At 41.4% G+C, this 13,325-nt stretch overlaps 1 protein-coding gene across 1 annotated transcript in view; it reads right to left on the bottom strand.

Annotated features, from left to right (window-relative positions):
* The window catches only part of LMO1 (LIM domain only 1), a 55,327-nt gene extending 42,970 nt beyond the window's left edge, over nt 1–12,357 (bottom strand). The window contains exon 1 of the mRNA XM_039707574.1: nt 11,669–12,357. Coding sequence (XP_039563508.1) covers nt 11,669–11,693 — 25 coding nt within the window. The 5' untranslated portion in view covers nt 11,694–12,357. The remainder of the gene's footprint in view (nt 1–11,668) is intronic.
* Between the last annotated feature and the right edge of the window lie 968 nt (nt 12,358–13,325).

Below are 13,325 nucleotides of genomic sequence, written 5' to 3'. Positions count from 1 at the left end.
CTCCACTCCCCTCTGAGGAAAACAGATCTAGAGACCAGAAGCCCAAAAGCTTTTAAATTGCAACACTATAAATTGCTAGCCTAGAAACATTCTTATCCATTTCCAACTACTTGTTCTAATGTTTTGGGGTAAAAAGTCCACTTTTCCTTCATCCCTGGTGTTTCTCCTCCCAGAGTGCTTGTCCAGACCAGTCAGCCTTCATTTTGTAAAGGTAGATGAGTTGAAGCAGATTGCTCTTCATGGGCATCCTCTCTGCCCCCACTTCCACAGGGACTTACTGTCCCTTAGCTTGAGGGATCTGCAAGTTACCCATAGCAGACCAGGTCTACCATTGCCTCTCTCCAGCATTATTAACAGGAATCATTACTAGCGATTTCTTGTTCAATTCTTTCCAGGACTGCATGTGCCTTTTACCACCTACTTCACACCTCAGTCCTTTTGAGGTCAACCACCATCTGTCCAAGCCACCCTTTTCCTCCTCTTCTGCCCTTTCCAGCTGGTGGTAGGTCCTACTTGTAGATGTTTCAGCGATCCTCAAAGGGATCAGATGGGATTCCTGGGCTCTTTTTCCTAGTGTTGTGAGCTTCATACAGGAATGAAACCAGGGGGCAACAGCACATGGCTTCAGTCCCACTCCCACCAGTTATTTGCACCACAAAACCTACCAGTAGTTTATACCATCAGGAAATCTGTCCTTAGTGCTCACAAAGTAGGTATCCCACCCTCTGGACTAAAAGCTCATGTGAATGACTCCTGTTGGAAAGCAGAATTCATGGCTTTGGTTTCAGGATCTACAACCCTGCTTCTGAAGACAGTGATGCTTGAGGTTCATTTCCCCTCTTCTCCCAGGTTTGGAATAGAACCATTATTTCTCATTCACAAAAAAATGAAGATGCCACAAGGAGCAGCCACATCCTGTTCAGACTGTCATTTCTTAAAGCAGCAGGATCTAAGAGCAGTGCTCCATAGCTAAGGTAGCACAGAACAAGAATGTTCTTATATAACAGTCCTGTACAGAGCTAAAGCAGTTTGTTACTTTTTGGCAGTCAATGAGTGTGTACAAGCACTTCTGAAAGCCAAAATTCTGCCTCTAGAAAACTTGAAGCTTCTTAACTGCAAGAGAAATATGGGTAGCCAGGAATGGTACCTGTGCCATACATAAAACCAGTGCTTCTTTCAAGAGTGACAGAGACCTGAAGTGGCCAAGACCCAGCTCCACCCAAAAGCTCCTCCTGATCTCTTCAGAATTTAATTGGCATTCTTTTTAGAATGCGTACAAGGCAGATTAAAGAAAAACCCAAGGAGTGTGCAGGGTGGAAGCACCATTACATGGTATTAAAATGTCAGAGGTTTGAGCTCTGTGTTGGTTTAGTCATGAGTTACCAACAACCACTGATGGCAGACATAAAGCTTCCCTTAAATTATTAAGCATAAAACAGCAGACTGTAATATTTTGCTAAACCAAAGTACAGACACAGACAAAGATGTCATTTCAATATTTGAAACCAGCAAGTTTAATTTAAAATAAGAGCAAACCAATAAGCTCAGAAAATAGCAATGTGTGAGAGGAAAATTACACTGCTAGAGAAAAAAGTGGAAGGACTTAAGAAATTTATAAAAGTAATCTCCAAGTGGAAATTAGAAATCAACCCCTAGAAACAGAATAACACAAAAGAAATATTACTGTCCACTTTCTAAATCAATATAACACTGCTACACGACAGAATTACCATGGTAACTCAAGTAAAAAGAATAAAGCAATTCTTATTATTTCAAAATAAAATCACAGCCTGAAGCCCAGCTTTTATTACAACTGCTGATAGATCGCTGGCTTGTATTTATCTGAAATATTGCTTTTCAATCAGCTATTTTATGAATGTACAAATTTCACTGAGCAGCCCACTTAGACCAAATGCTCAAAACATGCCCCCCCAAAAAACTAGTCAAGGAATCGATTATATATATGCATAGTTTGTTTGTTTTTTTAAAGGGAGCATTACTATATACATATTCTCTTCCCACTCTATCCAAGTTAAAGAGAGATAAGGAAATGAGCGAGAGTAAGTTAAAACCTTGTTTAGTCCGACCTCTTTAAATTCCAACTTAGATTCCCTGGAAAAACAACACCACCAAAAAAACAACATAACAGTAATAAGAAAGAACAAAGAGGAATAGCAGCATACCCTAAATGCTGCAGCCCTGCACAAGGACAGGGAACGCGCGTACATCAGGGGGTGCACGCAAACACACACATGAGAGGAGGCACATCTGTTCCCTCCTGATCAAAGGCAAAGAGAAAACACTGTCTAAACACAAAGTTGCTCAAGGACGTTTTGACTTGCCCTGCTGGGTACTTCAGACTTTTCAAACATTGTTTGTACAGCTTGGAAAGTGCATCAAGCTCAGGATGCTCGTCTGCGTTTCAGGCGCGCTGAAGGCACAGCTCAGCCGGGCTCCCGCACGCCCCCGCTGCTGGTGCCACCTTTTAAACACATTAGTGCAAGGGGAAAACCAGCAGGTCACCTTCTGCTCTCCTCCCCCAGACGTTCAAAAGAGCATCGATCGGCACCTGAAAGCAACAGTCGGACTCAAAAATAACAGGCTCCTCCTCTGCCCCCGGCCGCAGCAAGCAGCCCGGAGCAGCCCTGTGATGGGGCAGAGCTCCGGGGGGCTCCGGAGCGAACACACGGACAACCCGCACAACTGCGGGCTGAGGAGTTAAGGCACCATCTACCAAAAAAAAGGTCCCTGAGGAAATGCCTGTAGACTGTCAGGATGTTTTACAGCATGGCTGTACCTCGTTTTTTCTGTTGCCCCCAGAAAATGGAAGAGGGGGGTGAGACCCATGCTCACAGTCACGGCAGGAGCAGGAGGCGAACGTGACCACTGCTCATATTTATGGCAGGGAGACAGCAAAAGGCTTTTCTTCAACAATTTGTAATTGCTTGGACCTCTGAGATTAAAAAAAATCCAAAATTAAAATTGCCAACTGGGGATCAATAAAACTTTCCCCAAAAGAGTTAAAGAGAGCAATCTCTTCCATAAGACTCTGTCCTTCCCAGGAGATCTAGAAGTTTTCTCCCTTCTTCTGCAGAGGTCTGACCTCCCAACCCAGCATGGGACAGCTGGCAAGGTGGGACCCAGGCCCAGCCGACAGAAAGCAGAGAGGAACAAAGCAGGGACAGCTAAAACACAAAAGTCCACCCATGTCTCACTGGGGTCAGGCACATTCCCCCAGACATCCAGGCTTGAGTTCCAGGGGAACTTGGGTTGCACAAATTCTCAGTACTGCAAAATGCTTTGAGGATTAAAAGCAGCAGTGATATGCCAAGTATCATAGCTGGAAGTAAAGACAAATGCTGCAACAAGAGCAATAAGCCACCTGCCAGCTGTCTTTTATATTAAAATATTTCAGTGTTCTTAGAGCTGATTAATTTCCCATCTCGCTCCAAGTCCAGAGGAACTTTGTGGGCTGCTAGCTTTGCCATGCAACAGAGACATTGCTCATTATTTTTAAAATAGATTTAGAAGCTGTGATCACACAGTTCAATCTGAAAGTATGCACTCTGTTTTCTAGTATAATGTGGTCCTTTGCCATCTCCTGCAAATGGGTTTAAAAGCAGTGGTGGAAACAATGTGTGCTTAATCTGAATGTGGACTGCAGAAAGGTTGCACACTCAAATATCCTGTTTTATGTGGTATCTGGTTGTATTTTAAAACACTTTTTAGAGACTTGGAGCCAGCTGAGGTCACAATCACATACAGATTAGAAAAGGGAAAGAAGCTGGGGGGAGCAATGAGAGCCCACTCTGGCACACTGAAATAGGACACTCTAAATATCACTTAGTATTTCTTTAAAATAAAAACTGGCTGAAATAGTAAGCATCAGAGAAACAATAAATGCAGAGGTGGTTAAAGAGTTTTTATTCAAATAAAGTCTTGCCCCAGGAGATGGAAGTAGAGTCTTGAAATACAGAGGTAGGATTTTACATGTGCTAAAAGCATCAGTGTGACACTTTTTGGGAAAAAAAAAGTGTGTGGGGGGGAATACCTTCGTTGTTATACATGACAAAATAGCAAGTAAATGTTTGCTTTGATCCCAGCGCGTAAAGGGTGAAGCTTTTAGGCAAGGAGCGGCAGGTGATCTCAGCTCTTCTGCAAGTCCTAATGCTCCTAAAAGCCACTCTTCCAGTTTCTGTAATTGGGCATCAGTAGTTAATGTAGTATTGACTGCATTACATGCTCCTGTGCATCCTCTCACTAATGCCAATTGCATCACCTTGTACATTTACCATATTGCTTAGCCAATAGCTGTTAAAAGCAATCCAAATCATGAATCATATAGGAAACTTTTAGCAAGACACGACATCCAAAGGAGACAATTTACAGTTGAGTTAATCTGGGTACATTAGCGAGACATGGATTCAGGAAGACAGACCAATTTATGTTACTTTGGTTTTACCCTTTATTGCTTTGTATAGGCAAATGAATGGAAGGGCATGGAGTAAAAACAGATATAAAGGAGTCCTTTTCAAAACAGATCTCCATTCTGTGCAGACAGGTCAAAGGGTTTGAGACTGATGCTTATTTAGGCTTTCATAACCGTAACAGGGTACTTACAGAAATCATTTTCCACAAAGGAGTATAAGGATAAATATATAATGGATCCTGAATAATGTTCAGTACCCACCCTCACTGCAAGTACATTAATGCAGAAACCTGGCTGCTCAACATTATCTAAGGCATGCCCTCTCCAGGAGTCACCTGCCACCAGGAATGGCAGGAAGAGGTTTCACACCAGGCCCCAGGCAGGTCTGCTCATGAGCTCAAGGCACGAGGTGCTCTGCAAAAGACACCAAGGCTCACCAGCTCAAGCCAGTCCTCTGCCCAAAGATCTCTACCACACCACTTGTGAACACACAGAAAGGCCAATCTTCTCCTCCCTACCTGTCTTGAAGAGATTGCATCTTTTTGAAAGGTATATCCATTTCTCTGGAATGGAAGGAAAGGATACAAGAGATAAAGAGATGTTGCTTAACCCACTTCAGCTGCAAGGTAGAGCCAACCAGACAAGAAATTAGGAGTGAGTTCCCTCTGAAAAAGTACATTTTATAGAACAATTTCACACTGGATGCTTGACCAAAAGATGCATAGCAAATCTACATAGCCCCTTTCTGCTGTTCTGATCAAACTCTGTAGCATCAGTGAAATAGAGATGGGGGGAAAAAAAGAAAAAAGGACAGCTAGGAAATGTGTTGTTCCCTCAGCTTTTATGGGTAGGGAGTAATTTGTAGTATTTGTGGAGGGGGAAAAAATGGTAAAGGAAAATCCAGGAGAAATAATGGCTCATCAGCCAAAAACTTGACAAAAGAAAAATTGAACTGCATCCTTAAATATTGGATTCCAAAATACTGGAAACTCTAGTGCTCTAAGCCTAGTTTAAAAAAAGATCATGATTCCCCTTTGAAAAGCTTCCAGAAGTCCCTTCGAAAGAGTTGCACATGCAGGGAAAATGCCAAAACAAAACATTTTCACTAGCTGATCAATTTAAACAGCTGTGGTAAAGCTGCAGCCACTGGCACCATCATTAACAATTTAAAGCATGGCTGCTTTTGTCTTCCTTCCCAGTTACATTCTCATTATGCCTTTTTATTTATTAGAAACACAGTCCTCCGGAATACATTTCTATATCTCAGATCCATAATAAACCAAGTAGGAACATCCCTGGCTTCTACTCAAATGGATGTTGGCGAGAGGGTTAATTGTTTAATTCTGGTCCAAGTTCTCTGCAGTTCATGAATATGCAACAATCATCCACTTTTTCTTTAAGAGAAACTAGAACTGTTGATATAAATTATTTTAAAAGAAGACAAATAATACTTTCACTGCCCAAATCACCCTTTCAGAGTTTGATTAGCACACAAGGAACTCTGAATGTTGGTGTAAAGAATTAAAAAATGTTCAATGAAACTTAAAAACCCTCTAAATTTGGACAAGAGCATCAATTATCTGCTTTGATATGGAATGTAAGTAGAAAGTAGTTTGCAAGAACATTCAGTGGAGAGTTGAGCATCTGTTTGCACGGATAGCACCCCACATCATGCTTGGAAACTTGGGCTTGGGAGTCATCCCACTGGAAGACAGAGAAAACACACACACACATACATAGAACTAAAAAAAACAGTAGCTGTGGTGAATTCTCAGATAGGTTTAATTATGTTAATCTAATAGTGAACAACGTTCATTTCAAAACGCCCTTCCCTCCACCCCCAAGTCTTCAGTGAATAGGAGCTACATTCACTGAATAAATCATTCCCTGGCAACAGTAACGCACATTATTGAAGTTGGGGGCAGTGATTTCTATACAGTTTACAACTATGTCTATGTATTCTAAATGATGACAATTCTGTCCAATTTTTAAAAGATATAGCCCCATTGGAATATTATAGTTTGGCATTTAGCAGCATCTGCAGTGCCTTCTTTATTCTTGTACTGCAACACTTAATGCTTGATGCCATTATTCTGATTTTGAATTGATTTCAAGTACAATACCTTATTTGCCATAAACTTTCATATTCTTTACCTAAGTAGGACTCCTCGCAGATGCAATCAGTCATAATGCTAAAAGAACAGTTTGCCTTTAGCAGAAATGTTCATGCTAATGACAGCGAAGCAAAACTTTGAGCAGCAAGCACATTTCCAAAGAGAATAAAACCATCTCTAAACACAATGCCTGAAAACCTTAAGAAAGCTTCCAAATGAAATCAATTAATCCTCCAACCATGATAAATTTCTTAACCATTTAAGAAACGTATTTCAGACTCTGCTGTGACCCTTTATCACCAGACCTAATGGATTACTTTATTAATAATGCACTGCTCTTAAAAGGAATTTTTCTGAAGATTCTACCATAAGAGAATATTTTTGGAATGGCTATGACAAACAGGCTGACATATTCACGTTGTATTTATTAAAGATAATAAAATTTAACACTAACTCCAAAGAAGACGAATTATGTTCTGCTGCCAGGGCATCAAGTACACTTTCTACTGCATTAAACCAAAATTAGAGCAAACTGATTTCCAAGAACAAGCTCCTTCCTTTGCCCTATTACCCAAGCTGAAAAATGTCCTTACACTGTTTCAACGCTTGTTATGTCAACCAGGCAATTATCACATGTCAACAGCATCTGGGGATGAAGCACAATGACATCCTACCCAGATCCTTCAGCCATCCAGCCTGAACAAACACTAGGAACTATTTGATCCCCTGCCATACTCCTACACAAAGCAGTTTGCTCCTCTTAGGCCTGCTACCTGCTGTCACTCCTTCCCATAGGATGGGAATTCTTTAAATGGATATCTAGGTTATCAGTGTTCCAATTACAGTAGTCTCCATTTCTTGAATAGGTTTAGGCCATTACTTTACTACCCCATGTTTCTGCCATGCTTCCATATTTGCCATTTCAGGGGCAGAGGGCATCTCCAGGAAGAACTACCTCTAGCTCCGCACTTGGTCAGCTTTGGAGAAACAGTCCAAATGGTTTTTTGGTCCTTTATGGCCAAACGAAGTCTCATGTTCTGCAGCCAAATGTGCTCCAATTTTATTTAGAATACTTCTTTGACAACTTTTTATCTCCTCTTCATAAACATGTTAACCCATTGCTGTTATTCTGAGTTACAAAAGGACACTGCCATGAATTAAAGCCAGAGCAAACCCCTAAAGTCACACCAAAACCATATGTGTGAAGATCAAGCCCTCAAAAAACCAACAGGTAATTCAGCTAAATAGGCAAAAATAAAGTCTTTGGTAACCTTTATAGGTCAGCTTTTGAATAAGCTGATGTCTGGGAAGATGTGTAGGGATTCTTCATACATGGTAAGCTAGACACCGGTGAACCACGGAGAAGATCTGAGGTAGAGTAGCACAAGCGACAAAAAGGAAAAAGAGAGAGAGCTTCAGGAACATCAGACAACAGAAAAGTTAAATTCCATGTCTTGTGAGGAAAAGCCATGGTGCCACCTCCCTTTCTCTCTCTGCATGACTCCTCAACAGGCACACCTGAGAAAGGTATGCTCCAAGGAAAACAAAAGACACCAGCAGCACGCAGAACAGCTCTTCTTCCTGCGTGGCACAATTTGTGCCTGTGGCATTCTTGTGTGTATCACAATTTTTATCCACAGAACAGGACTGCCTGGACCTGTGTTGCTGGAGATAGGTGCCTCTCCATATCCACCTACCTATCTATAGGTACCTCCATATGGCATCTGGCATAATCCCTTGTGAATCCAGCCCACAGCCCTGCTGTCCTGGCAGGGCGCTGTGGCACAAGTCCTGTCACTGACATTATACAATCCATTTCTCTGCTTTTCCAATTCCAAATGCTGTGGTTTTTTCACTTCTGTAAGGGACAAGATGGGCTTTCACACAACAGGGAACCCAACTGCTGGTACTAATCCAGTTTCCAATTACCTAATATTCATTGCCCTAAATATCTCCCATCAACCTTAGACCCATTCTCCAACCCCAATACACACAACCACTGAGCATCCATGTTTTTCTTTTCATTTTTAAAGAAACTATGAAATTTACTTTCTATATAAAACCAAGGTACATGTTTAATGGAGTCTTCTGATATTGTACTCAGCCTATCTTGTGATTTGTTCAATCAGAGTTCTGCTCAAAAACACAAAGGACCCGTGATTTGGGGGGCTCCTGTCTATGCAAACATCGGGATGAACACGCAGCTGATCAGTGTTTTTATGAGTGCACACACACTCCACAATTTTGTTGAAGGATGCCATGTCTGGTTAACACAGCACAAGTTAGCTGAAAAGGAAACTTTCACCCCCCACACACATAACAAAGAGCCGTGATTTCTATTAGTGCATTTCATACCATACATGCTGATTACCAGGCTGTGCTTCATTGTTAGCAGAGATTACAGCTGGGATAAGCTGCAGCTTTTTCCTAATTGCTATTATGATGACTGAATTTTTGTTTTGTGTCAAGCATTATTCACACATTATACTCCAAAATTTGATCCCTCTATGATGCATTATTGATTCCATGCAGGCAATCATACTGCAGCCAATGTGAAGAATTAATTTGGGCTATTCTACTTGATTTGCATTGCTCCATCATAGCAGAACATAGTTCTGTAGGGAGGCACAAATTGAAAAGAGAGATTTAACAAAATACAGAAAATGCTGCTGCCCTTTAAAATAAATGAATCCTAAGGAGGGAGGAAAAAAAACAAACCAAAAAAACCCAAACCCAGCACAACACGTGTGGTCCAGCAAGAAATAAGGTCAGTCAGCCAAATTCATCTTAGTCAGAGGAAGGTTACAAGAGTAGCCTTATGCCTCTAATAAAGTAAACTAGCTTGCTTCAACTTATATTGCCAAAGAAAACAACTGAACACCTCTGAGAGTGACACTGCTTCAAAGCCTTTGAAACCCTGTTAGCTTCATTTGTTTTCCCAGCATAAGCAATACTCAAGCACTTAGTGTGTCTTTTATCCACAGGCCAGTCAACTGCAAAGCTGATCTAGAAGATGTGTAACAGATGCTCCACATCTACTATTTTTTTTTCAAGTTCTACTGTGTTAACAAAGGAACTTGGAATATCTTAACAGAAATAAAGCCCATGATTTAGGTTTTTTTCTCCCCACGAATAAGACTATTTCACAGTTTTGAGATGCCAACTTAATTAGCATGGAATAAATTCAGAAAAGCATGACAATTTATACAGGGACTTTGATCTCACATTGGTCAACTCTGAGTCCAAATCTGATTGAATCTGCATACAAGGGGGCACTGATAATGATGCATTTCTGCTTGGTCTCCTATTTTAAAGGTGTCAAGTCTTTGTGATAAAGCCCACATTTTTTTCATTGTCCCAAATGCTTCATGAAACAAAACCTCACATGCCATCCCAGAAACTAGATTCTAATTCTACACGCGTGAACATGCCAGAGGGAGAATTTTAGAAATCAACCTTACAATGAGGTAAGACCTCAAAATGCTAGGTCTAAAATACTCCCTTTTTTGGGAAGCAAGGAGAGGAGAGAGGGAAGAGAAACTTTAGTAGAAGACTTCTGATCTTTCAATAGTCAAGTCTTCCTAATTATTCTCCAGTGCAGTACTAATTCAGTTGTAAAATACTAGAAGACAGATATGGGTTGTGAAATAAAAATAATATAATTTCAACTTAATAGCACTGAGCAGCTCTTAGTAGTAGCCACAAAACACAGTTAGCATGACTCTGACACAGGAAAGTAAGTGACTTTGAATTACAAGTTATTTTTCTCATAAATATTTTAAAAAGCAATATATATATTCAAGTAAAATCAATGCTACTGCCAAAATGCCCAAATTCCAATTTCTCCAAGCTCTTTTGCACCCTGTGAAAAGCTATTTCCTGTCTACAGTCTTACAAATATTCAGTAATTTCTCTTATTTTCGAATGGCAAAAGCCTATGACCTTTTTTTTTTAATGCATAAAGAGGTTCCTGAAATAAATTTTAAAAGATCAGGGAAATCCATTACATGGCCCACTTCATCCATTTATACAGGTAGAATGAAATGAGGAGATAATAGGTAGAAATGCCTGTTAAAAGTTAAGATGCAGTTCCCACTTTCCACGCACAAAGTGCCACCAAGGCGGAGGTCCTTGGAAAGAGGCAGCGCCATGGATGGAAGTCCATGTGGATGGCTGCAGGAGCCTTCTGCTCTGCCTCAGTTTTAATCCTTGCTTTGAGTGTACAAGCTATGAGGGAAGACCTAAGCCACAAAACAGCCTCAGCTAGAAAAAAAAACAAAAAACAAACTCATTAAAAAGTTGTGATTGAACTTACCACCTGCACCCCAGAAACTACTCATGACTGAGCAGTTAAGTTGCACACCCTGGCAGGCAACGTGCAAAAGACAGCATCAGGTCATTCAGGCTGCTAACTAACACTGATCTCCCTCACATCAATTTGTTCCCCTTAAGCATCCTCGATAAGGACTAGTCAGCTTAAAAAAATAAGCATATGCGAAATCCTAAAATCAGTCAAGCTCTCCTTCAGCTTCATTCATGAAATTACATCCCAAACGAACCTCCACTTCTGCTATTAAAAGAAGGGAGTAAATTCTTAGAATAAACCAACGCTTTTTTTTTTTTTTTGCCAAAGAGGGTTATTAGCTTATTGTCATTATGTTTATAGCTATGAAGAAAAGCTGTGAGAAAGAGATATTAAAGGCGCACATTAAAGAGACCTAAATGGCATGCAAATGAAAGGGAAAGAAAAAATCTCAAAATGAGATTTACAATAAAAGCTGTTAAAACAAACAGGCTAAAAAGGATATATTAGAATAACTTGCAGAAAGAAAAATCTACATAGATATTTAAAAAAAAGAAAAAAAAAATCAAGCTGTTTCTGCTATGTCCCTCAGCAAACAGAGCCTAGAGTAAACCCTTCTTGGCTGTCCGATCATGTCAGAGACGAGACTAAAAAAAAATACAGAGCAAGCATGCTTTTACCTACACAAGAGAAAAACATCAGAAGCTCAGAGCAGAGCACTGTGAAATGCACAGCGCACATCTGTTTCAAAACTATTTATTTCTACATTAGCAGCACACAGAAGACACCGAGCGCAGCCTTACACAATCTCAGCCCACCTACCGTCCTCCTTGTCCAGCACCATCATCTCCGCAATCAAGAAAAGTCCGGGCACAGATGCTTCTTCTCCAGCAGCCTCCGCTCAGGGGAGAGGAGAGCAAGTCTCTGGGAACACAAATGAGCTACGGTACAGCTGATCGTCCTTTAGCAGCAAGTGAGCTCTAATTACCCAGTTGTCCAGCTTTTAACCTAGATTGCACTCAGTTAGAATTACACTCAGAAATAAAGCACTTTGCAGATACAAAAGCAGTCTCACCTACTTTTGTGCCTCAGAATTGCAAGGAACTAAAACTGCAATTTAGAAAGAAGGGGGATCAGAGCTGTTTCTTTGGTTCTCACCTTCTAAATGGCTCAATTTGCACAGTATAATCTATTTTAATGTAATTGCCTTTGATAGCTCATAACCCTGGCTGTTGCAACTACACAGCTTTCAGCCTTATAAAGTGTTTTCCCTTTGGATTTAAGCTGAATCTAAATCCGAAATTACATTCAGAGAGGCTAGAACACCTAAGCCCGACTAGTGCTGCCTCTGCCTCTCAATTGGTGAGCCTTGCACACTTGCGATGAATAAATGCACGCGTTTCCCAGGGCCCCCTCCGGAGCTCCTGCCGGGATTTCCTGGCGGAGCGCGGCTTCCCGGCTCAGCAGCACCACCTGCAGCCCGCCCGGCCCCCGCCCAGGTGCCGCGGGGCCACCTGCGCTGCCGCCGCTTTGTGCTCGCCGGGGCGCGGGGGATGCTCCGGTCCCGCTCCAGCCCTGCTCCGGTCCTGCTCCCTGCGAGCGGGGATTGTGTCTGGCGCCAGGCAGCAGCTCGGGCAGGTCAGAGGCTCTCAACTCTCCGCAGCTGATGCCGGCTGAGTTACGCCAGCCCCCGCTGCTGCCAGCTACGTTTCACCCATCTCTGGTGACCTAAAATACGATACTGATTTTCTGCACAAACATTTTGGGTTTGTTTTCACACGTTGGTTTTAGTTTCAGGGTGTACTCCAGAGAACGCAGCTCCATTTTCACTAGATCGATATTAAAATTAATTTACCTAATCAAACACGATACAAACACTTAACAGGTTTGCTCCACTTATCAGAAATGCCATCGACACTCAAATATAAAGTGACAAGTTGGGGGCCCATGTCTTTTATCCTACATCCTGCAACTCTCATTCCTTTTCCAGACAAGTCATCGGTTGTCTCCAATGGCTCTGGCAAGGATTGCGGGATCAGACACTTTGCTACCAAGATCAACAGCACCGTTTCACTCATCTCAGTCTTTTAATTTGAGAAAACATTTCATTTCTGCTTTGATGATACTTCTTCCTCCCCTTTACAACTGATATAACGGTACTCTAAAGAGCATGATAGCAGGCTCAAGTTATATATCCTTAATACCGATTTTTAATTAGATTCCTTATCCCCAGCTGAAGTGGCTTTTCCTTCCCCCTTCATTCACAGTACTTAATCCTAACAGTCCTTGAGAATATTTGATGTTAAATGTATCAGTTTACATTGAGCTGTTTTCATCCCGTGCTTCCAACAACTCCTGTTTCCTAGTGATACTAGTTTGCAAGTGTTGAATATGTATTTTAGCATAAGAGTGCAAGCACCATAAATAATCACTTTCTTTTAGGAAGTGTCACAAACTAGAAAGGAGGAGGACTTTATCC

The sequence above is a fragment of the Passer montanus genome, unplaced genomic scaffold (genome assembly GCF_014805655.1).
Source record: "Passer montanus isolate IOZ18808 unplaced genomic scaffold, ASM1480565v1 scaffold2, whole genome shotgun sequence".
In the NCBI taxonomy this organism is placed as follows: Eukaryota; Metazoa; Chordata; class Aves; order Passeriformes; family Passeridae; genus Passer; species Passer montanus.
This window is presented reverse-complemented; position numbering and strand designations above follow the sequence as displayed.